Raw genomic sequence first — 26,126 nt, forward strand, 5'->3', positions numbered from 1 at the left:
CGCAAATGGCGCACGACTAAACTTGAGGTGCACCATCAAGCATGGAGTGATGGTTTAATAACTAATAAACGCATGCTTACCTTAGCTAAAGCTAAATATTACTCAAATCTCATCCACCGTAATAAAAACGATCCTAAATTTTTGTTTAGTACGGTAGCATCGCTAACCCAACAAGGGACTCCTTCCAGTAGCTCAACCCACTCAGCTGATGACTTTATGCAATTCTTTAGTTAGAAAATTGAAGTCATTAGAAAGGAGATTAAAGACAATGCGTCCCAGCTACAACGGGGTTCTATTAACACTGACACGATTGTATATACGGCGGATACTGCCCTCCAAAATAGTTTCTCTCGTTTTGAGGAAATAACATTAGAGGAATTGTTACAACGTGTAAATGGAATAAAACAAACAACATGTTTACTTGACCCTCTTCCTGGGAAACTGATCAAGGAGCTCTTTGTATTATTAGGTCCATCAGTGCTAAATATTATAAACTTATCACTCTCCTCGGGCACTGTTCCTCTAGCATTCAAAAAAGCGGTTATTTATCCTCTTCTTAAAAGACCTAACCTCGATCCTGACCTCATGGTAAACTACCGACCGGTGTCTCACCTTCCTTTTATTTAAAAAATTCTCGAAAAAATTGTTGCGGAGCAGTTAAATGAACACTTAACGTCTAACAATCTATGTGAAACCTTTCAATCCGGTTTCAGGGCAAATCACTCCACGGAGACAGCCCTCGCAAAAATGACTAATGATCTATTGCTAACGATGGATTCTGATGCGTCATCTATGTTGCTGCTCCAGTACTCTGGAATGCCCTCCCGGTAAAAGTTCGAGATGCCACCTCAGTAGAAGCATTTAAGTCTCACCTTAAAACTCATTTGTATACTCTAGCCTTTAAATAGACTCCCTTTTTAGACCAGTTGATCTGCCGTTTCTTTTCTTTTTCTCCTATGTCCCACTCTCCCTTGTGGAGGGGGTCCGGTCTGATCCGGTGGCCATGTACTGCTTGCCTGTGTATCGGCTGGGGACATCTCTGCGCTGCTGATCCGCCTCCGCTTGGGATGTTTTCCTGCTGGCTCCGCTGTGAACGGGACTCTCGCTGCTGTGTTGGATCCGCTTTGGACTGGACTCTCGCGACTGTGTTGGATCCACTATGGATTGAACTTTCACAGTATAATGTTAGACCCGCTCGACATCCATTGCTTTCCTCCTCTCCAAGGTTCTCATAGTCATCATTGTCACCAACGTCCCACTGGGTGTGAGTTTCCTTGCCCATATGTGGGCCTACCGAGGATGTCGTAGTGGTTTGTGTTGTGGTTTGTGCAGCCCTTTCAGACACTAGTGATTTAGGGCTATATAAGTAAACATTGACTGATTGATTGACAAAAAGTATCTGTGGAGAGACGGAACCGACGGGCCGACAGCGGGGTCGGGCAAACCGTGGTCCTACTCAAGATGGCGGCCAGGAGGCGGAGTATGCAGCGGAACGTAGAGGCGGGGCACGCCTGGAGCGACGCTGCAGCGATCAGAACCAGGTGCGTAACACACACACCTGCTCTCAATCTGTGTATCTCCTCCTGCTGTATAAAAGGGGAGAAGGAGGAGCAATCGGGGCAGAAGGAGTAGAAGAGAGTCGGAGTAAAAACAGGCAGACGAACGACCAGACGAACGATCAGACCAACGATGAGCCCCCGAGGAAGACGGAGTCCCGGCGACCGAAAGGCCAGCCGAGACGAGCAGCAGAGGAGGAAGCGCTGGAAATCGGCGCGACCGACTGGGACACAAAATGGTTTATTGAAATAATAAACGAGAGTCAAACCTGCTCAGCGATCTCCTCCATCAATGGTCCATGCAACCCGCATGATGGCAGCGAGAAGCCGTTCACAGTATCTAAATAATTTTGGTGCCGGTACCAAAATTGGGACGACACTAGTCCAAACATAATATCCTTATTTGCGCGACGAAATAAACAAAAATCTGAAAATACTGCTTTCTTTTTTTGGAGCCGCAATGTCTGTGTTAACTGACAGAGCCTTAAACTCATCACCATATTCATGAGCTACTGTAATTAGCATGACCATTTATGGGTGACTGGGAGAAAACAACGGGGAGGAACTATCCTACGCACATCTATCTGTACACTGCAAAAAGTCAGTGTTCCATAACAAGAAAAAAAAAAAAAAAATGAGGGGTATTTTATTTGATCCATCCATCCATCCATTTTCTACCGCTTATTCCCTTTTGGGGTCGCGGGGGGCGCTGGCGCCTATCTCAGCTACAATCGGGCGGAAGGCGGGGTACACCCTAAACAAGTCGCCACCTCATCGCAGGGCCAACACAGATAGACAGACAACATTCACACTCACATTCACACACTAGGGCCAATTTAGTGTTGCCAATCAACCTATCCCCAGGTGCATGTCTTTGGAGGTGGGAGGAAGCCGGAGTACCCGGAGGGAACCCACGCATTCACGGGGAGAACATGCAAACTCCACACAGAAAGATCCCGAGCCTGGATTTGAACCCAGAACTCCAGGACCTTCGTATTGTGAGGCAGACGCACTAACCCCTCTTCCACCGTGAACTAAGCAAAATTATCTGCCAATAGAACAAGAAAATTCGGCTTGTCAAGACTTTCCAAAACAAGTCAAATTAGCTAACCTCAATGAACCCAAAAATACCTCAAAATAATTATATTCCCACTAATAACAAGTGCACTTTTCTTGGTAGACAAAAAAGAGACCTTTTTGCTCAATATGTTGAAAAATATTCTCAAATGAAGTAAAAATGCTAGTGCCATTATCTTAACATAATGCTTGTGAGTGTTAATGACACAGGTTTGCAGTCATGTCTGAAATCCTGTTTTGTTTAAGTTATGTCCTGTTTGGTTTTTGAAAACTCTTTTTAGTTCCTGCTTGTCTTGTTTCCATGATTACCCATTAGTTTCACCTGTCATGTCACGCACCTGATTTGTTTTGACTCACGCACCTGTTCAATCACCACAGTATTATTTAAGCCACAGTTGCCAGGCAGTCAGCCTGGCGACATCACCCTTGATCACCCTCTACGCACCCTTGCTCTATGCCGATGATCCAAGCCCATACCTCGTTCAAAGTAAGTTTTTTGTTATTCATGCCATAGTGCTAGTTTTTTGTTTGTGAGTGCTTTTCGTTTGCTCCTTTTTTTTGAATAAAATTAAAATGTCATTGCCTTTACCTCGTGTCCGGTCCAATCGCTTTGCACCACGGGAAAACAAACCACACCCAAGTCCACGTTATGACAGAAAACAAATCAGGTGCGTGGCATGACAGGTGAAACTAATGGGTATCCATGGAAACAAGACAAGGGAGTGAAAAAGCAGGAACCAAAAAGAGTCCAAAAAACAAACAGGACATAACTTAAAGGGGAACATTATCACCAGACCTATGTAAGCGTCAATATATACCTTGATGTTGCAGAAAAAAGACCATGTTTTTTTAACCGATTTCCGAACTCTAAATGGGTGAATTTTGGCGAATTAAACACCTTTCTGTTTAGCCCTCTTGAAGCGATGACATCAGTACGTGACGTTGCCTAGGTAAGAAAGCCGCCATTTTCATTTTCTCAAACACATTACAAACACCGGGTCTCAGCTCTGTTAGTTTCCGTTTTTTCGACTATTTTTTGGAACCTTGGACACATCATGCCTCGTCGGTGTGTTGTCGGAGGGTGTAACAACACTAACAGGGAGGGATTCAAGTTGCACCACTGGCCCAAAGATGCAAAAGTGGCAAGAAATCTTCCGCCAGACCCCCATTGAATGTGCTGGAGTGTCTGCACATTTTACCGGCGTTGACAGACATGGCACAGAGATGTATGGATAACCTGCAGATACATTTGCAACGATAAAGTCAACAAAATCACAAAGGTGAGTTTTGTTGATGTTGTTGACTTATGTGCTAATCAGACATATTTGGTCGCGGCGTGACTGCCAGCTAACATGCTATTTAGGCTATAGCTGTATGTACATTTGCAACTATATTACGTTTCCTTCCATCCATCCATCCATTTTCTACCGCTTATTCCCTTTCGGGGTCGCGGGGGGCGCTGGCGCCTATCTCAGCTACGTTTCCTTCCACCCACATTTAATGCGAAAAAAACACTTACCAATCGACGGATTTAAGTTGCTCCAGTGTCACAAGATGCGAAAGTCCTGATCGTTTGGTCCGCACATTTTACCGGCGATGCTAACGCAGCTTTTTGGCCATGCTATGGCTATGAATAGCGTCAATAGCTTCAGTTTCTTCTTCAATACTTTCATACTCCAACCATCCGTTTCAATACATGCGTAATCTGTTGAATCGCTTAAGCCGCTGAAATCCGAGTCTGAATCCGAGCTAATGTCACTATATCTTGCTATGCTATTCGCCATTGTTTGTTTACATTGATAGCACTGAATGACGTCACAGGAAAATGAACAGTGGCTTTGAGAGAGCGAAAATAAGGCTTTTTAAAGCTTTTTTTAGGGATATTCCGGGACCGGTAAAATGTTGAAAAAAAATTAAAAAAATACAACAACCCACTGGGAACTGATTTTTATTGTTTTTAACCCTTTTGAAATTGTGATAATGTTCCCCTTTAAACAAAACATGATCCCAGACATGACATTTGCATCAGTTGATGTTCTAGTTTCAAGCATGTTTTACTCAATACAGGTCATAAAATCTCAGCAACAATAATATCTTACTGGGATCATTTAGGACCAAAACCCTTAAAACGAGTAAAAGACTAACATAAAATCTGCTTTGTAGGAAGAATTATCTTATCAAACAGAAAATAAGCAAGTATCACCCTTATTGGAGATATTTAATCTTACTTAGATTTCAGTTCTTGCAGTGTAAATTGGAATTATAATGAGAAGAGTTGCAAAGATGTGCGTAAATCTGAATCTTTTTGAGCAGTGGTGTTCTTCCTCAATGCTCTCCATCCATGCACACTCTTCTAAATGAGGCCCCCGGTGCTTTGACGGACGGACGGCGAGGAAGGCACTGCGGTTTTCTTAAAAGTTTTATTCATAGATTTATAACCTGCAAAAATATGTCCACTATATTGCATTCACACAGTCCACAATCAACCTACATTGAGACATTGATCTTCCCGCATCAGTCACAGCTACTACTCAAATAAATACTTTACAGAAAGACAATGCAGACTTTTTACAATGGAGGTCTGTTCACGAATGATATGTGCATGCTAAATGTTAAATGCATGCTAAACATACACATAAGTTTACTGCAAATGAGAAAATGGGGGGAACCATCACACAGACTTGGACATGTCTATCTACTATTTATTTCCCTTTAAGAATAGAAACTCCCTTTATTGATGACAGGATATCATTAATAAAAAAAAAAGCATAATTTTTTTCTCAGAGGTATATTTAAAAAAAAAAAAGGCACAACAATATTCAGTGCCAGGTAGTTCTTGGTGTCCATATAAATGGTTCTCATTGATTTCAGGTCCTCGTACTTTAAAGTTTTGGAACCCTTGAATCCAAAGGGGGCGGCATCACCATGTTGGAATATTGTCCAAGCGAAGGGCTAGAACTCTGTCGCTTCTTCGAACTGCTTGTAGTAGTCGTCTTCCTGGGGGTTGTGGCGACACTTTTGACCGTTGTTGGGCGGCCTGGCCTGGTTGTAGCGACTCCAGTCCCCCTTGCATATGATCCAGGGCAAGATGTCCACCTTGTAGTGCAGGTCGGCCGAGAACTCGGTGCTGATGAGATTGGGCGTTCCCGCTCCTTTTCCGCGCGTGATGAGCTTCATGCCGTCGTCGTAGCAACAGTGCTGCGCGGCCAGCGTGGTGGACTCCAGCGTCAGCATGGAGCGGATGCAGTATCGCGCCGTGGGCTTGTAGATCTCCAGCTTCTCCTTCGGCCCGCTGGCGTCTTTCCAACGGAAGTTTCTGCGCGAGGCGGCGTCGTGCACGTTGGCCGTGCTGTACGCCACCTCCGTCGGGTACGAGCAAGGGCAGCTCGGGAGGTCGTTGGCCACTTTGCTCATGTATTTCTTCAAGAAGTCGCTCTTGCAATTCATCCATCGCTCGCAGCTGTCTGTGTCTAGAAGATACAGAGACACTGTAAAACAAAAAAATACCCCCATCTTGTTTTAAAGGCCTACTGAAACCCACTACTACCCACCACGCAGTCTGATAGTTTATATATCAATGATGAAATATTAACATTGCAACACATGCCAATACGGCCTTTTTAGTTTACTAAATTGCAATTTTAAATTTCCCGGGAGTTTCTTGTTGAAAACGTCGCGGAATGATGACGTGTACGCGTAACGTCACGGATTGTAAGGAAATATTAGCTCTGTGCACACACACAGCTAAAAGTCGTCTGCTTTAACCGCATAATTACACAGTATTTTGGATATCTGTGTTGCTGAATCTTTTGCAATTTGTTCAATTAATAATGGAGAAGTCAAAGTAGAAAGATGGAGTTGGGAAGCTTTAGCCTTTAGCCACACAAACACACGGTGATTCCTTGTTTAAAATACCCGGAGGTGAAGCTTTCCTATGGATCAGAGCGGTCAAACAAACATGGATCCTGACCGAATGTCAACCAGCACTTTTCGGTGAGAAAATTGTGGTAAAAAGTCGCCACTTACCGGAGATCAGCTGAGCTTGTGCCGCCCATACAGCTGCCGTCGACTTCCATCAGACACTGGCCTCAACACACCCGTAGACACACCCTTCCGACTATCAGGTACTATTAAACTCTCTAAAACACTAGCAACACAATAGAAAGATAAGGGGTTTCCCAGAATTATGCTAGTAAATGTGTCTAAAAACATCTGAATCCGTCCCAATGCAATCGCGTTTTTTTTTTTTCCTCTAGTCCGCCGCTATCAATATCCTCAAACATGAATCTTTCATCCTCGCTCAAATTAATGGGGAAATTGTCGTTTCTCGGTCCGAATAGCTCTTTTTGTTGAAGGCTCCCATTAAAAACAATGTGAGGACGTGAGGAGCCATCACACCGGTGACGTCATCGTCTGCGACTTCCGGTAAAGGCAAGGCTTTTCTATAAGCGACCAAAAGTTGCGAACTTTATCATCGACGTTCTCTACTAAATCCTTTCAGCAAAAATATGGCAATGTCGCGAAATGATCAAGTATTACACATAGAATGGACCTGCTATCCCTGTTTAAATAAGAAAATCTCATTTCAGTAGGCCTTTAATCGTAGAAGATGCATGGAATTATGTTTCTCTTTGACAGCACCGGAACATTCCAGGCACTGAACTCACCAACGCCGAAGAGCTCAGTGGCATTGAAGTCATCTGTTCCGGCCAGAAGGCTCACTTCTGTGGCTGCGGTCTTGAAGGCATCTTCAATACCTTTGGACAGAAAGTATTTGGGATGCATTAGGTACACCCGCACTCGGGGTGTGAATCTTTGGGCACCTAATGAGTCGATCAGATTTTGATTCGATTAAGGATCGGTTCTAGATTCAATACGATTCTCACAATGTATAACTTGGTACACTAATTATAATGACGCTTTTTCAAAACAGGTTGCATGTTAGAAAAAAAACGTCTACTTAATTTTTTAATTGATTTTTGAAAATGTTGAATCGTTTTTGAATCGGGAAGTATAAGAATCCTGATTCGTATGTGAATCGATTTATTTTGTGCACCCCTACCCTGCTCAATCTAATAATATAAAGAAGCTGTATACAAAAAGGATGGCTACTTTTTGCAGCTATTGCAACTTCAACTCTTCTGGGAAGGCTGTCCACAAGGTTGCGGAGTGTGTTTATAAGAATTTTCCACCATTCTTCCAAAAGCGCATTGGTGAGGTCACACACTGACGTTGGTCAAGAAGGCCTGGCTCTCAGTCTCCGTACTAATTCATCCCAAAGGTGTTCTATCGGGTTCAGGTCAGGACTCTGTGCAGGCCAGTCAAGTTCATCTACACCAGACTCTGTCATCCATGTCTTTATGGACCTTGCTTTGTGCACTGCTGCACAGTCATGTTGGAAGGAGAAGGGCGCCGCTCCAAACTGTTCCCACAAGGTTCGGAGCATGGAATTGTCCAAAATGTTTTGGTATCCTGGAGCATTCAAAGTGCCTTTCACTGGAACTAAGGGGCAAAGCCCAACTCCTGATAAACAACCCCATATCATTTGGATGTGAGGCCAAATGCTATTGGCAATATAGAGTGTGTGTGTGTGTGTGTGTGTATATATATATATATATATATATATATATATATATATATATATATATATATATATATATACATATATAGCGCACTAATAGATTGAAAAAGCATGCACTTGCTGCTGATGATGTCAAGTTATCGATGGGAAAATGCATCTGTGAAGAGACGGAGCTGACGAACCGACAGCAGGCTCGGACAAACGGTGGTCCTGCCCAAGATGGCGGCAAGGAAGCGGAGCATGCAGCGGAGCATGCAGCGGAGCAGAGAGGCGGGGCACACCGGGAGCGACACTGCAGCCATCAGAGTCATGTGCGTAGTTCACACACCTGCTCTCAATCCCTACACCTTTTTCTGCAGCATAAAAGTGGAGAAGGAGGAACAATCGGTGGAGAAGTAGGAGAGGAAACCACCCGAGAAGGAAGACCACAAACGCGACGAGAGAGACCCAGAGCGAGATAAGCCCCCGCGGACGACGCAGCCACCGGCCACCGAAAAGTGCGCCGCGATGAGCAGGAAGAAACGACGCGCTAGAAATTGGCGCGACCGACTGGCAAGAAACTATGTTTATTGAAACAATAAACGAGATTCAAACATGCTACGATGCGTCCTGTATCGATTGTCACTGCAACCCACACGATGACGGCTGGAGACCTGTCACAGTAGCGCCCACGTGGGAAAGACCATTGGAAGCGGAGGACGATGACGTCATCTGGGCCCTCGTCACAAGTTACACCAGGCTGCTTGAAGAAAAGCGTCGGGAAACCCAGATGCTACAAGCGCTGATGGATCAGATGGGGGGAGGCGGCGAGTGCACCCCCGAAGAAAAAGCCGAGGAAGACACCGGGGAAGCCAGCGCCAAGACACTCCACCTGGAAGGCGGACTTGAACAGGCGGCAGTGACATCTGGCAGTGACCACCAGGGCGAGCTGTCGGCCAAGGAGAAGAAGGACGAGTGCGACCTGCTAGTGGGTGAGAACGGCAGTGCAGCGGAGGCGCCCCCTGCTGACAATAAAAACACAGCAGAGAAGGTGGTTGAGAAAGAACAAAAAAATACTCGAAGAACTTCTGGAAAATGAGGAAGGAAAAGTTAAAGAATCTCAAGAAATTGAGAAAGAAGAGAAAATACTTGAAGAAATTTGGGGAAGTGCTGAAGAAGAAATCAAACAGTGGAAAAACTCAAGATATTGAGAAAGGAGAAGAAGCACTTTAAGATAAAGAAAATGATGAAGCTAAAGAAGAAGGTGAAGATGAAGAAAAAGTTAAAGAATCTCAAGAGATTGAGAAAGAAGAAGAAGCACTTGAAGATCACGAAAATGATGAAGCTAAAGAAGAAGCTGAAGATGAAGAAAAAGTTAAAGAATATCAAAAAATTGAGAAAGAAGAGAAAATACTCGAAGAAATTCAGGAAAATGATGAAGAGGAATCAAACAATGGAAAAGCTCAAGAAATCGAGAAATGAGAAGAAGCCCTTGGAGATAAAGAAAAGGACAGAGATGAAGAAGAAGATAAAGATGAAGAAAAAGGCAAAGGAACTCAAGAAATAAAAAATGCCTGAAGGAATTCAAGGAAACGAGGAGGACAAGGAAAAAGTCGAAGAGACTCAAGAAATTGAGAATGGAGAAATGCGGGAAGATGATGAAGATGAAGAAAATGAGAAAGAAATTAAATATGGAAAAGAAAGTAAAGAAACTCAAGAAATGGAGAAAGATGAAGAAATAATTGAAGAAATTCTGGAAGATGATGAAGATGAAGAAGATGAAGAATAAATTGAAGGTGAAGACGAAGTCGAAGAAACTCAAGAAATTGAGAACGAAGAAGAAATAGTTGAAGAAATTCTGGAAGATGATGAAGAAAATAATGAAAAAGTTGAAGAAACTCAAGAAATTGAGAAAGAAGAAGGAATAATTGATGAAATTCGGGAAGAAGATGAAGATGAAGAAAAAGTTGAAGATGAAGAAAATGATGAAGATGAGTTTTGCGATGGAGGCCTGTGGAGAGACGGAGCCGGCGAGCCGACAGCAGGCTCGGACAAACAGTGGTCCTGCCCAAGATAGCGGCCAGGAGGCAGAGCATGCAGTGGAGCAGAGAGGTGGGGCACGCCGGGAGCGACACTGCAGCCATCAGAGTCAGGTGCGTAGTTCACACACCTGCTCTCAATCCCTACATCTTCTTCCGCAGCATAAAAGGGGAGAAGGAGGACCAACGGGGGAGAAGTAGGAGAGGAAACCACCCGAGAAGGAAGACCACGTACGCGACGAGAGAGACCCAGAGCGAGATGAGCCCCAGCGGACGACGCAGCCACCGGCCACCAAAAGGTGCGCCGCGACGAGCAGGAAGAAACGGCGCGCAAGAAATTGGCGCGACCCACTGGCAAGAACTATGTTTATTGAAACAATAAACCAGAGTCAAACCTGCTACGATGCGTCCTGTATCGATTGTCACTGCAACCCACACGATGACGGCTGGAGACCTGTCACAGCATCTTTATACAATATGATTTGCCTGAGCGGTTAGGAGACACCGAGAGTAACAAGCAGTAGAAAATGGATCTGCAAGGACAGATTTATAAAAATAATAAATAAAAAGATTGTAGCTGAGATAGGCGCTGGTAGGCGCCAGCGCCCCCCGCGACCCCAAAAGGGAATAAGCGGTAGGAAATGGATGGATGGATGGAGATATAATAAACATATTTTTTTTTTTTTTAACTTGGGACTTCCTGCGGGCTGGATTTTGGGGGCCCCTGGTTTAAATAAATCCTTTGTTATGATTTAGCTTGTGTGGAACTGAATGCTGATTAATAGTGTCTAGAAGTGGTGCTGTAGTCTACAAACAGCAGAGGTGTTATTGATTCAGTTCGTATAACTAGTTGCGTGTCTGCTATGTAAATCTTACATGCACTCAAAAATTAGGTTATAAATGTGACACAGAACTTTCTTCCAGAAGGTCTTATCTTTGTCCATGTGATGTCGGATGAAAGAAAAATTTAGCTCTTTGGCCACAATACCCTGCAATATGTTTGGAGGAGAAAAGGTGAGCCGTTTATCCAAGGAACACCAACCTACCTTCAAGTATGGTGGTGGTAGTATTATGCAATGGGCCTGTTTAGCTGTCACTAGAACTGGTGCTTTACAGAGCGTAAATTGGACAATGAAAAAGGAGGATTACCTCCAAATTCTTCAGGACAACCTAAAATCATCAGCCCGAAGTTTGGGTCTAGGGCGCAGTTGGGTGTTTGAACAGGACAGTGACCCCAAACATACGTCAAAAGTGGTAAAGGAATGGCTAAATCAGGCTAGAATTAAGGTTTTGGAATGGCCTTCTCAAAGTCTTGACTTAAATGTGTGGACAATGCTGAAGAAACAAGTCCATGTCAGAAAACCAACACATTTAGCTGAACTGCACACATTTTGTCAAGAGGAGTGGTCAAAAATTCAACCAGAAGCTTGCCAGAAGCTTAAGGATGGCTACCAAAAGTGCCTTATTGCAGTGAAACTTGCCAAGAGACATGTAACCTAATATTAACATTGCTGTATGTATACTTTTGACCCAGCAGATTTGGTCACATTTTCAGTAGACCCATAATAAATTCATAAAAGAACCAAACTTCATGAATGTTTTTTGTGACCAACAATTATGTACTCCAATCACTCTATCAAAAAAAAAACAACAGTTGTAGAAATTATTGGAAACTCAAGACTGCCATGACATTATGTCCTTTACAAGTGCATGTAAACTTTTGACAACGACCGTAGGTGCTAATCTGATTTAGTGTGTCAAGTATCATGGCAGTAGAAGTGTGCTGCACCAATCAGGGAAGTGTAGATAATGGTAAGGCAACTAAAATATTAGTAAGTGTTCTTAACATAATGGTGCAGAACTTCCTTGCAATTTTTGATACATCCCTTATTTTGGATCTCATTAGACTTAATGAAGTAGTGAAGTATATATTTACCTGGACAGTTTGGCATATCGCAGGTTCTGGACTCGGTGGCGGTACAGGCGTAACCACAAGACCTGGTTCTCTTCTGGTTGCCGTTTCCACAGGTGACGCTGCACAGAGACCAGTTACTCCAGTCCCCCTCTCCATCCATGTAGTCTGATGTCGAGAGAAAGAGACGAGAGCGCTGAAGTCGGGCCACAAGCCGAACATCCTCAGTCCTTACAACATGCCTGACGGATAATAAGTAGGGGCGGCAAAGTAGTCCTGTTCTGTACACACATGTCTTGTACGGGCTCACACTGGACTGTTAAACAAATAACTCCGAGGCACCGAGTATGTGTCTTCAGTCAGTGAGTCAAGTAACAAGGATGACTTTGGCAAACCCCACCAATGATTCAAGGCATTTAGCGTGGAGCGCAATTTATCTGTGATTCGTCGGATTGAAAATGGGAAGTGAATTGGCAAGAAATCCTCTTTAAGTCCAATTATCGCTGAGCGCACGGCGGTAATGGCCATACATGGAAACAGTTACACTTGGCGCTACAGCTGCCTGAGTCCATCTGCACAACCGCGTGCAAACACAGATCTCCCTAACACACACGTCTTGAAAGCGGTGCTCCTTCAATGAGGAAAATTAATGTGGGCATGTTGGGATGGAAGTATTTCTGGCCAGAGTCCAAACCCTCTTCTGCAGCCCCCCCTCCTGACCATCTGCCCCACATTACGAACAGATAGACACCCACCGCCCCTTCTCTAGCCCTCCAATAAGATATCATAAGCAAAAAGTGTGAGCTAAAACTTTCTAATGCTGATGTATTAACTTGTTGATCCATCCGCCTCAAGACAGCTGCTGAGGCACCCTTGTGCAAGGCACAGAGCCTTGCTTTTGTGTGCAGACCTCCAAGGTCATGCATTATAGCAGGGGTGTCAAACTCAAATACAGAGTGGGCCAAAATTCTAAACTGAAAAAGCCGCGGGCCAAAGTTGAACTCCTTAACCTTTAATAGGGACCTCAACAAGTTTTGCATTGAATATTGAACAAGCATGGCTTATATAACTTTGTATTGACATGCAAAATCGAGGTTTGTTGGTAGCGGGGGTGTATATTGTAGTGTCCCGGAAGAGTTAGTGCTGCAAGGGGTTCTGGGTATTTGTTCTGTTGTGTTACGAAATGTGTTTGTCATACTTGTTTGGTGTGGGTTCACAGTGTGGTGCATATTTGTAACAGTGTTAAAGCTGTTTATAAGGCCACCCTCAGTGTGACCTGTATGACTGTTGACCAAGTATGCTTGCATTCACTTGTGTGTGTGTGTGTGTGTGTGTAGAATCCGCATATAATACCTGACTGGGCCGGCACGCTGATTGTATGGCGGAAAAGCAGACATGACAACAGGTTGTCGAAGACGCTAAAAGCAGTACTTTTAAGGCACGCCGGCGTTATTGATGTCCGAGTGGAGATTTTTGGGGGGGGGGCGCTGAAATTTGTGAGTGTCCTGGGAAAATCGTGAGGGTTGACAAGTATTAGAATTAGCGGTGAATGCACCGCCGCTGTATAATACCGGCGGGCCAGCTCTAATGTTAATTTAATATTGTCTCAAGGGCCAAAATAAATTACATGGCAGGCCAAATTTGGCCCGCGGGCCAGAGTTTGACACCCATGCAATATAATAAGTAATGGCTTGACACCAAAAGTCAAGTTTGTTTGACTGGTGGGAGCACTACGGGTGGAATGTTCTTTGATGGCCCCAGCATGGTTAGCAAAGAACACAACTGGTGCGTGATTTATGATAATCTCCACCGTGAATTATAGAAATACCTAGGGCTGCAACGATTAATGGATTAAATCAGGGGTGTCAAACTCCTTTAAACTCAGGGGCCGCAGGGAGGAAAATCTATTCCCAAGTGGGCTGTAATGGTAAAATCACGGTGTGGAGAGGCGGAGCCGATGGGCCGACGGAGCGGCAGGGCACGCTGGAGCCCGGCCCAAGATGGCGGCGAGGAGGCGGAGATGACGACCGAGCGGAGAGGCGGGGCATGCCGGGAGCGACGCCACAATCGAATTCAGGTGAGTTAATGTATCTCCTAACCTACTCAGTGGCCTAGTGGTTAGAGTGTCCGCCCTGAGATCGGTAGGTCGTGAGTTCAAATCCCGGACGAGTGATACCAAAGGCTATAAAAATGGGACCCGTTACCTCCTGCATGAAGGGTTGGAATTGGGGTTAAATCACCATAAATGATTCCCGGGTGTGGCACTGCTGCTGCCCACTGCTCCCCTCACCTCCCAGGGGGTGAACAAGGGTGATGGGTCAAATGCAGATAATAATTTCGCCACTTCTAGTATGTGTGTGACAATCATTGGTACTTTAACTTTTTAACTTTAACAGTATATAAAAAGGGGAGAAGGAGGAGATAAGGAGGCAGAAGGAGTTGGAGAACAAGCAGTGCCTGAAGAGCAAGAACGACGGAGACGTGGTCGACTAAAGAGAGACACGGAGGAGCGAGCAGCGGGAGCGGCGATGGCGCAAAAGACTTTCTTTATTGCAAAATAAACAAGAGTCGGACCTGCAAAAGCAACGTCCTTTCTTGGTGGTCAGTGGAACCCGCACGACGACGGCAAGCGACTGTCACACACGGCACGATAAAAAACAACTCGGTACGGCAAAATGGTTCGGCAGCTGCGCCGCTGTAGACAGGGAGAGGCTCCAGAGAGTGTTAAAGGCAGTACATTGGATCATCGGCTGCCCTCTCCCCTCACTGATAGACATTTACACCTCCTGCTGCCTCAGCAGAGCTACCAACATTATCAAGGACAGCTCCCACCCTGACTTTGACCTGTTTGACCTGCTGCCCTCAGGAAGGCGCTACAGAGTCATCAGGTCTAAGACAAACAGACTCAAGAACAGTTTTTTCCCTAAAGCCATAACCACGGTGAACCCTCATAGGCACTGATTTTATAGTTTAGCACCTCTCTGTGTGCAATTTTTACTTTCCACCCACAGTCTGAATACTTCTGTATACATAGTATAATATTTTAACAACAGGACTGGACTGTGCACCTTAACTCCTTTTGCACTATTTTTCTTTTCTTTCCTTCCTATGTTTTGCATATTTGTAGACTGTAACACTGATACTGGAGTTGCTTTTAATCTAATTGTACTTGTGTACAGTGACAATAAAGGCCATTCTATTAAAGTTAAAGTACCAATGCTTGTCACACACACACTAGGTGTCGCAAAATGATTCTCTGCATTTGACCCATCACCCTTGATCACCCCCTGGGAGGTAAGGGGAGCAGTGAGCAGCAGCGGCGGCCGTGCCCGGGAATAATTTTTGGTGATTTAACCCCCAATTCCAACCCTTGATACCAAGTGCCAAGCAGGGAGGTAATGGGTCCCATTTTTATAGTCTTGGGTATGACTCGGCCGGGGTTTGAACTCACAAACTACCTATCTCAGGGCGGACACTCTATTCAATTCTATTATAAAACTCCTGGTTGTTTTCTTTGTTTTACTTCGGCCAAAAATAGTGCAAGCACATTCTGAAAACATAAAAATCTAAATAACTCTCTGGACAAAACACTTCAAAATTGTTGACAATTCTGAGGAAATTGGTGTCGTTTCACAAACACAATGAGCTTAGACTACGGCTCAGTGTATCTACAATGCCAGGATTAAACTTTCAAGTCACAGTCTTTCTGGCATTGAACAAAAAACACAACATGTAAATTCTTCTAACAAACCGGAAGAAACGGATGTAAAAACTATTCAAACGGTTCACTTTTCTTATGTTTGACAGAAACTTTTTATGGGAAACGAGGATGCCAAATGACGATATGTTTGAAGCAGACGAGGAGGAGGAGCCACAGTCACCCTTTACAGTGTACCTCTTGCTTGGCCCCAGCATAAACTGTTTGCTTGCCAAACAGAATTGCTATTGCGACATCCAGTGGACAGATTTAGAACGGTAGTTTATTTGGTTAAAAAAAAAAACCCCAGCTCATTTTAATACTTGACAAACTCCTCACTGTTTGCGGGTTTGACACCCCTGGATTAAATGGTTTATTAATGGTAACTAATAAAACAATCCCTAAAATTCGGACCGCATGACGTGCCTGTATCTTTAAATACGTGGACATAGGCCCTGCAAGGACGCTACAATCTAGCGCACATGAGAGCTGTCACGGCGCATGCGCAAATCCCGCATGTCATCTGCTACAAGCTCTGCCGGCACCTCCGCTAGAAGCGTGCCAGGAAGCGCCCCTGCTCGCTCTGTCCGCATTGCGGCCACACACCTGCAAGGATGCAGGCAATTGACAACCAACTGCGTGGAACACAGAGGATATAAAACACGGGCACAGGGAAGACACAGAGAGAGCAAGTATGCAAGTATGCTTACTACGAGGAGTGAACTACGTTCCGGCACTGGATCGTCGGGTCCGCTAGTCTTTATGCTGTCTGTCTTCATCAGACAGCGGTGGTTTCAAACTCATTTTAAATTGGGGGCCACATGGAGAAAAATCTACTCCCAAGTGGGCCGGACTGGTAAAATCACAGCACGATAACTTAAAAATAAAAACAAACTCAGATTGTTTGTTGAAAAACAGAACAAGCACGAATGTATAAATGAAGTGAAGTGAATTATATTTATATAGCGCTTTTCTCTTGTGACTCAAAGCGCTTTACATAGTGAAACCCAATACCTAAGTAACATTAAAACCAGTGTGGGTGGCACTGAGGGCAGGTGGGTAAAGTGTCTTGCTCAAGCACACAACGACAGTGATTAGGATGGCGGAAACGGGGATCAAACCTGGAACCTCAAGTTGATGGCATGGCCACTCCACCAACCGAGCTTTCCCGTCCAAAGTTTATGACCCGCAGCTCGAGTTTTGTTGGCCCACAAAAATAAAATAGAAAAAACTGTAAATATGTAACAAAATAAAATATGATAATACGCTTTGTAACCTACAAAACAAACTGGAGACATCTTTTTGTTTTTAAACCTGCAGTCTGTGTTTGCTTGTATTATTTATTTTTTACCAAAATAAAAATATAAAATGGTGGTCCTTGGCGGAAAAAGTTTGGACAGAAATGTGTTTATATAAGTTAATATTGCGGTATGTTGTTCCTTAATGAAGAAAGAAGTTAACGTCTCGTTTTCATGTTAGGCTTTAAGCTAGCGAGCTGGCGCCAGTAGGTCTCTGTGTTCCGTATTGCCCAAAAAATGATGGCAATTTGTCGAGGATTCTATTTCATACTGTTTACATTTTTAAAAGATACTGATCAGGGCATCGTTTTAAAAGTACCAATTAAAATTCAATTTAGGTGATAGCCACAGCTAACAGTATTAGCATTAAGGTTTTAGCCATCTAAACACAAACCAAGAGTAAACGCTTCTCAAGCTAGTCGGCTCATTTCCTGTCATACTGTCAAATCATAATGTTGGTGGGTTCTTTTTTTACACTTAGATGCTGCGGTTGATAATTTATTTGTCGTTATTTATATTTTCTTCAATGGTGTTAATTATCAATCTACCAAGTAGGGCTGGGCGATATATCAATATACACGATATGTATCGCGGGTTTGTCTCTGTGCGATATAGAAAATGACTCTATCGTGATATTCGAGTATACGTTCTAACGCAGTTGCTTTTTAGCTGCGGGCATTATACTGCAGGCTCTTCCCAATCTTTCCTGTGTCTCCTTCTCACAAACAAGCGCACCTTCTTACACACGTCACATACTGTCACGTCATTCGTCACATACATATACGCCCTCGCAGAGCAGAGAGGTAGCACCATGGGTAACGTTAGCTGTGATGCTAGCAGAGCCGTGCGAGTGGTAATACGAGAAAAGGAAGGTGAGAATGAAGGAAGAATTAATTCCCAAGAAAAACAGCACAGGGTCCATCGTCTGGCGGTGGTTTGGCTTCAAGTGGGAATATGTCGAACAGACAACCGTACAACATCAAGGGTGGGCCAAAAGGGTTTCTACAAAAAGTAGCATTACTGCTAACATGTACTGTAGCATTATTTGAAAAGTCACCCGCTAGAGAATGAAGCGTGTTTACTCCGCATGGCAACATCTCCGCTCGGTGCCACACGCCCACACCATCAAAATGCCGTGGCAAACATTTCCAGATCAACACCGTATGAAAAAAATAGTCAACAACAGAATTTAATAACGTCCGTAGTAACCTACCACATAGCGAAGGATGAATACTATTTGATTTCCTATTATGCAGCTCATTTTTATTTGACACTTAAAATGTCTCTGACAGTCTTGCACTTTCTGTTTTGGAAATGACATGAATGTTTGTGCCACTGCTTAATAACTGTTTAATAAATACAGTTTTACTCAATTGACTTGGGTGTGATTTCCTTCTCTGCATGAAAGTAGCATATATTAATGCAGTATGAAAAAGAATGTTTTAAAGTAGATACATAGAATCATCATACTGCTGTGATTATAGGTGTCAAGTGTTAATTTAAGGCCAACATAGAATCATCATACTGCTGTGATTATATGTGTCAAGTGTTAATTTAAGGCCAAGGCAAAATATTGAGATATGTATCGTGTATCGCGATATAGCCTAAAAAAATAGAGATATTAAAAAAAGGCCATATCGCCCAGCCCTACTACCAAGATAACATTTTTTTATCAGAATAAAATTACAGGTTGTTATCTATGTAGTTTGATCATTTTCCTTGACTGGTGCACTAACATCATGTGGTTTATTTTGTACATATGTTACATTATCTACAAAGATACAAAGAATTTCTATTGCGACATCCAGTGGACACATTGAGAACAGCGGTTTCTTTAATTCAGAAATTTCAGGTACCGTATTTTTCGGACTATAAGTCGCAGTTTTTTTCATAATTTGGCCAGGGGTGAGACATATACTTGGAGCGTCTTATGTGTGAAATTATTAACACATTACTGTTAAATATCAAATTATATTATTTATCTCATTCGCGGAAGAGACGAAGAAAATGTCAGCAATCGTCACACACACGTCAGCAATCGTCACACACACGTCAACCAATAACAATTCGGCAGGGGAGGGTCTTGGCAGAAGTGCATTGTGGGTCATGGGATGCTATATGCTATATGCTATATGCTACTGCCGTAGCTATTAAAATGGATAATTTCATCGTTAACGGTAATTTATAAAAACTGAGAAGGGCTGAACGAAAAATGGACAGAAAATAAAATCATGTACTGCAGATTACAAGCTGGATGTAGTGAAATATAGTAGAAAACGACAAGAGGAATCAGTGCATACCTTAGTTTGGTAAACATATAGCATGTTCTATATGTTATAGTTATTTGAATGACTCGTACCATAATATGTTACGTTAACATACCAGGCACCTTCTCAGTTGGTTATTTATGCGTCATATAACGTACACTTATTCAGACTGTTGTTCACTATTCTTTATGTATTTTAAATTGCCTTTCAAATGTCTATTCTTGGTGTTGGATTTTATCAAATGAATTTCCCCAAAAGTGCGACTTATACTCCAGTGCAAGGTATATATGTTTTTTTCCCTTCTTTATTATGCTTTTACAGCCAGTGCGACGTATACTCCGGAGCGATTTATAATCCGAAAAATACGGTACATTTTTATACTTAGCAAACTCATTCTGCAGGCTGGATAAATCCTGTTGGCGGGCCTGATCCAGCTACACATGTGACACCCCTGGTCTACAGACTAGATGACATAATGCGACATAATAGATAACCATCACTAGCTGTCCACAGTTCTGACTACTAATTTAAAACCAGGAGCAAGTTAAAGCTGTGTTAGTCAGTCATGAAATAAAGCTAACCACAGTGATAAGCCAGTCACATTAGATATGGGCATTGGGATTGACACAAAAAGACCATAAAGTCGCACTCCTAACCACTTTCGTAAAAAGGGCAAGTGGATAAAATGTCATTTTCCACAGCAGCCGCATTCCTGTTCCACCACATTGGTTTGGGCATGCTACAACTCGGACTGCACGCACACTATATGACAGAGAGTGTAAATTCTTCCCCAGCTGATTTATGTGCAAGGTCTACTCTTGGAGAGGGTTGTGAGCGCGGCGAGGCAGACGAACAGCGCTCTTGGCCTCGTTCCTGCTGCTCAACTTTGATGTCGGGAGGCATTTAAATTGTGTCACCTAGCGAGCTCCACACCGTTGAGGAATCTGTCTCATAAAAGAGTGTTAAAAGGTTTCAAGCAAGGGCTGCCAAAAGGCCTGCATGGGGATAGCAACACTTGTTATGGTGACAGACTGAATCAGCAAATCTGTAAATTATAGATTCCGCATCAAGCTGTGGCCAAACGTTGGACATGCTAGGCCATGAATCCTACTATAAATATTCTGTCACACACGCGCCCTTGCTTCTTACCGTATTCCATTTGGGGTTTGCCTCTTTCTCCGGTGCCTCCTCTCCGGTCCCAATCCACCGGCGGCCTCAAGAAGTTGCTGTCTTCGCCGTTGTCTCCGTAGGACCGATCGTGCTCTGGCGCTTGATGGGTGGTGGAGGACGATGTGGAGGACGTGCGAGGCCACCAGTTTCTCCAGTTGGTAGAAGCCCAGTTGGGTTTACTCTCCTTGCGGTTGCCTTTTTCTGGCTCGTGTGCTTCTAAACCATCCACGACCTCAATTGTCACCTTCCGTAAAAAGACGAAATACGGTTAAAACGATAATAGCACAGACATTGAGTCATGCAGACTGTTTTTTGGGAAGGGTTAGAGAGGTTCAGCCTAGAAATACTTTGGGAGGCAGAGAGGAAAGACACCAAACTAGGGCTGGGCGATATTGCCTTTTTTTAATATCGCAATATATTTAGGCCATATCGCGATATACGAAATATATTACGATATTTTGCCTTGGCCTTGAATGAACACTTGATGCATATAATCACAGCAGTGTGATGATTCTATGTGTATACATTAAAACATTCTTCTTCATACTGCATTAATGTATGCTACTTTTAAACTTTCATGCAGAAAGGGAAATCACAACTAAGTCAATTGACCAAAACTGTATTTATTAAAGTTATTAAGCAATGGCACAAACATTGAAGTCATTTCCAAAACATAAATTGCAAGATTGTCTGAGATATTTTAAGTGTCAAATAAAAATGAGCTGCATAATAGGAAATCCAATAGTATTTGTTCTTCACCATGTGGTATGTTACTAAGGTTATGAAATTATCGTCATTCTCTAGCGAGTGACTTTACAAATAATGCTACATATTAGCAGTAATGCTTCTTTTTATAGCAACGCTTTCCCTTCCCCACACTTGACAAATTACGGTTGTCTGTTCGACATATTTCCACTTGAAGCCAAACCACCGCCAGACGATGGAAACCCTTAATGGGAATTAAGTCTTCCTTCATTTGTTACCAGATCCGCACCATTTTTCTCTCGTACGGCTACGTTAGCAGCTAACGTTAGCCACGCCGCTACCTCTCTGCCCTGCGAGGGCATGTATGTGACGTGTGACGTGACAGTTTGTGACGTATGTAAGAATGTGCACCTGCTTGTCTGCGAGAAGGAGAGACAGGAAAGAGCGAGGAGAGCCTGAAGTGTACGCCCGCAGCTAAAAGTCCTGCGTAAGAACGTAAACTCAAATATTACGATATAGTCATTTTCTATATTGCACAGAGACAAACCCGCGATATATTGTATATATCAATATATCGCCCAGCCCTAAACCAAACCATCCCTTCTGACTATTGATTCCATCTGAACAACTGTTGTTGTGATGGCAGAGGTCTCTCTTCTTCGCATTTTAACAGCTGTCGTTTTGCGCCACAATAGAGCAAATCAATTCTTGTCTGGGCATGCCTCCTCCTGTTGAGGAGAAATACTTTGGACCCAGCATCAAGCGCTCAGGCTCGATCTGCCCTACGTCTGTGGGCATGAACTGATGCTGAGAGGCTTCCAAGACATTCTGAACTGTCCAGTTGTGATTGATTCAATGCCCTGAGAATACAATGACCTGAAGAAATGAGAATATTTTACAAGCTTATTATGAAGACATTCTTGCGCAATCTTTCTTATGATATCTCTCCTAAGGCCCCTTTTACACTGAGTGTAAATCCCACCTAACCTTATCCTTGTTCACGCACACAAACAATGCCGTCGTTTAAGACCTCATAGTGTGCTGTGGGGCCCTATTGTAGTTAATCACACCAGAGCCATCATAAATTAATAAAATTTTTGATGCACATGTGAAAGTAAACAATGTGACAAAGAACATTTTACAACAATCAATGTAGGGATCAAGATATCTGGTCAAGACACTTCTCACTCTTTTGCCTTCACCTTCATTGTCCATTAATTTTTGGTGACTTTATACATTCTGGATCCAGACGTTGAGTCCGCGACATACATGGCGGACGATAAATGATAGTCTGCTTTGCCAGTCCAAAAGCATTTGCTGTTTTCTGCAGTTTTCCCTCGTCGGCCAGGTAGTACAAAGCACACGCTACCTTTTTAAACACATTCACGGGAGTCCGTATTTTCGTTGTCTCTCCTTTGACAAATGGACTAAGTTTTTAGCTAAGTAGCATCACAGCTGACCTGGACAGTCGAAAGTTCTCTTGCCGTCTGAGAAGTCTTGTATCCGAAATAGCTGCAATCGCGCGTTTTCTTCTCTTAAGTTATTCATGTGTGATTTCCACAAGTACATGTAGAAGTAGGAGAAACTCGCCTCTATCTTTCCAGTGGTTAGCTCCGAGTTACTAGGCCAGTTGTTATGAATCTGGCTGTGGCGCGTTCTTTCTGACGTGACTTCCTGTGTGGGGCATGATCTTTCTGGCGTCGGTTGCTCTCTGGACTCAGTTTGTAAAAAATCAATGAGTCCAAACAAAGCTTAGAGCCGGATATTCTAGAAATTCACGGCGCACTTAACCGTGTGAAAAAATATCCAAGGAGGGGAACCTTAAACGATGGTTTAGTGTGGCTGACACGGCGCTTAGGATTAATAATTATTCGTTTAAGGGGTTATCCGGCTTAATGTAGACATGGCCTAAGGGTTTTATTATTGAGGAGGTACTCCCTCTAGGCCACTCTCCTGGCCCCGTCTGGCCTGGGTTCACACAGAGCATTTGTACCTGGGCCTATTGCTTCTATTCTCCTGTATTACTGCAATTTCTCAGATTTTGTGGATTATGTACTGTTCTAAATGTCTCTTTTTACTTTTGTGCAAAATAATTAACTAATTTGGAGAGAAACCATCAAATTAATTGCACACAAATGAAGTCGCGGGTGAGTGAGAGTGGGATTGAACGGGTAATGAAAAAAATAGGAACCGTTCGGTTGACCGGACACGTGTGTTGTTTGTATTGTATGTTTTTTTATTTTTTTTACGACTAAGTTTTCATATCTTACTCAAAAAAAATGATTCCGTCTGCACATAAGAATCTTGTACATAATAAAGGACTAGTCTGTGGCTTTGTTCACAGTGATCTGCTGTATTGGATCACTTTGACAGACCTGCCAACTCCTTCAGATTATCCTAAAGAGTCCCGGATACTACCTTTGTCTTCCGACATCTCGGATTTTGATGTTTTTGTGTGGATATAAAATATTATCCTGAATGTTGAAATGATGACTTGGAGGTAGTTGAACAACAATCACGTGGTTTTCCTTTCTGTCTATCCCACGCTCATCCAATCACCAATCAGGAGACATTCAATGACTCTCAAACAGGTCATTCGTGTTTAAAAAATGGTCGAGTTGAGTACTAAAAAGATTATATCTGTTAAAACGCATTCACCAGCGCATGTTGTCCAGTCAGAAATAAACTACCACAGATGACTGGCACAAACGATCTTCTTGTGTTCATCAATATAGTAATATATTAGATCTGTAATGATGTTTGTACTATCTTTAAATCAGCGCACAAGAATCCTCACACAGATGCTGCAATCCACCCTTGAGAGTCTCAAGAGTCGGATTCTTACCCCAAATATTAATGAAGTCGTTGCCAAGTATTGAGCTTCAACAAAAGTGCATGGAAGAAGATCAACTGGAATTCAAACACCAAATGTTGACAGCTCTGTAACTAACTATACATGACATAATTGATTTAAAAATGGTAATGATAGATTACTGAACTAAAAAACGTGACCACCAATTGGGATAAGTTGTTACTGACAGTGGTTTTCTGAAGTGTTCTGAGTCCATTTGGTGATATCCTTTACAAACTGATGTCGGTTTTTGATGCAGTACCGCCTGTAGGGTCGACGGTCACGGGCATTCAATGTTGGTTTTCAACCTTGCTGCTAACGTGCAGTGATTTCTACAGATTCCTTGAACCTTTTGATGATATTACGTACCATAGATGGTGAAATCCCTAAACTTCTTGCAATATAGCTGGTTGAGAAATGTTGTTCCTAAACAATTTGCTCGTGCATTTGCTGACAAAGGGGTTACCCTCGCCCCATCCTTGTTTGTGAATGACTGAGCATTTCATGGAAGCTGCTTTTACACCCAATCATGGCACTCACCCGTTCCCAATTAGCCTGTTCCCCTGTGGGATTCTCCAAAGAAGTGTTTAATGGTCATTCCTCAACTTTCTCAGTCTTTTTTGCCACTTGTGCCAGCTTTTTTGAAACATGTTGCTGATCCGAACTGTGGGTTTTCTGAACCGTTCCAGCGATAGTACTATGCTTGATTGTTGGATCATTTATTTTGAGTATTTGCATTTAATTAATATATTGAAATGTGTCAGCTACTGTTAAGAATTTGAGGAGTGATCAAATTAAAGACATTATTTGACTGTTAATGTATCTGCCTACCTCTTCCAATTGTGCCATAAGGGGAGTTTATCGTGCTGAACTTGAACACAAATCAGCACTCCCACATGCCAAACATGCCGGATTGTAGGGGTGTGAAATGGACCCAAGCTCAGTATGTCTGGCCTATAGTGTGAGTATGTCCTGAGTGAATGGGTCAACCGGTGTGTAAAGAGGTGACACCTTCTCATACTCATGTCCCCCCTATCCCCGTTTGTCCAAACACATGTGCCTCCCAGATGAGTTGGGACCAGCACCCCTGCCCCTTAGGCACCCTCCCACCTCACGGGCTCCCTCCACCTAAACACAAAGTTCAAAGGGCTCCTCAGCCTCCTCCAGACCATGAAAGCCAGATGAATCCCAGGATCAAAGAACCCCTCCTCATCCTCCCTCTTTTCTCCCACAGCCTCACGCCCTTGCTCAATTGGTGGCTCCTCTTTCCCCGCACATCTTGAGATGTTAATACACTTTGATCGTCCTCGGATTTAGCGGGCGATGATTTTAGAAATGGAGGCGACCCCCTTGCTAGATTAAAACAGGAGAACAATGTAAATATAGATGTGGTTACCCGGCCATCTGCACCCCGGAGGAACTTAGGGATGAGAGCTCGCCGCAAATTTACATAAGCTGCCAGCTGTATTCCTGCATGTGGTTGAGCAGTGGGGCATTGCTGGCAAGTGTCTGCCTTTCAGTTCTCATTATGATGGACACGAGACCTCAGAGGCTACCCCGACATCCCCAGGAAGTAGGATAAAGGGGGTTAGTGATGTGCACCAAAGTATTCGCCATCTTCCTGCTCACTCTTCCTGCCCTGGTTGCTTGAGTAGCCATGTCTTACGAGTCAGTGAAAGCATGAAAGCAGCGGGGCAGGTGCACAGTCACACATGATCACCTGTATGTTGGGATTCTGCCCATTGATATCAGCTTTGGAAAGGTCGGGGAAATTGTGCAGATCCAGCAGGAAAGCTCCGGGCCCATCCTTGTGGACGTTACCGGCCGTGCCTTGCGTCCACGGGAGAGCGGCGGACCGGTGGGCGAACCGACGCTCTGGACTGGACCGCCAGGATCCTTCAGGAGTCAGTTGGCCCGACGAGCTGCTTTTTGCATGGATGATGTTCTGCTGAGGGGGAGGGAGGGAGGAAAACATTATTTTATTGCTGGTTTGT

At 43.5% G+C, this 26,126-nt stretch overlaps 1 protein-coding gene across 2 annotated transcripts in view; it reads right to left on the bottom strand.

The window, feature by feature from the left end:
* Positions 1-5,039: 5,039 nt before the first annotated feature.
* ism1 (isthmin 1) overlaps positions 5,040-26,126 on the bottom strand; it is a 47,215-nt gene continuing 26,128 nt past the window's right edge. The window contains exons 2-6 of one of the 2 annotated variants that reach the window (XM_061910573.1): positions 25,853-26,077; positions 20,556-20,820; positions 12,169-12,312; positions 7,301-7,390; positions 5,040-6,103 (exon numbers count right to left, since the gene is read on the bottom strand). In XM_061910573.1, the coding sequence (XP_061766557.1) occupies positions 5,586-6,103; positions 7,301-7,390; positions 12,169-12,312; positions 20,556-20,820; positions 25,853-26,077 (1,242 nt within the window). In that variant the 3' untranslated portion in view covers positions 5,040-5,585. Of the gene's footprint in view, positions 6,104-7,300; positions 7,391-12,168; positions 12,313-20,555; positions 20,821-25,852; positions 26,081-26,126 lie in introns of both variants that reach the window. The other variant, XM_061910572.1, reaches the window with a different exon arrangement.

This window comes from Nerophis ophidion, linkage group LG09 (genome assembly GCF_033978795.1).
Source record: "Nerophis ophidion isolate RoL-2023_Sa linkage group LG09, RoL_Noph_v1.0, whole genome shotgun sequence".
Classification (NCBI taxonomy): domain Eukaryota; kingdom Metazoa; phylum Chordata; class Actinopteri; order Syngnathiformes; family Syngnathidae; genus Nerophis; species Nerophis ophidion.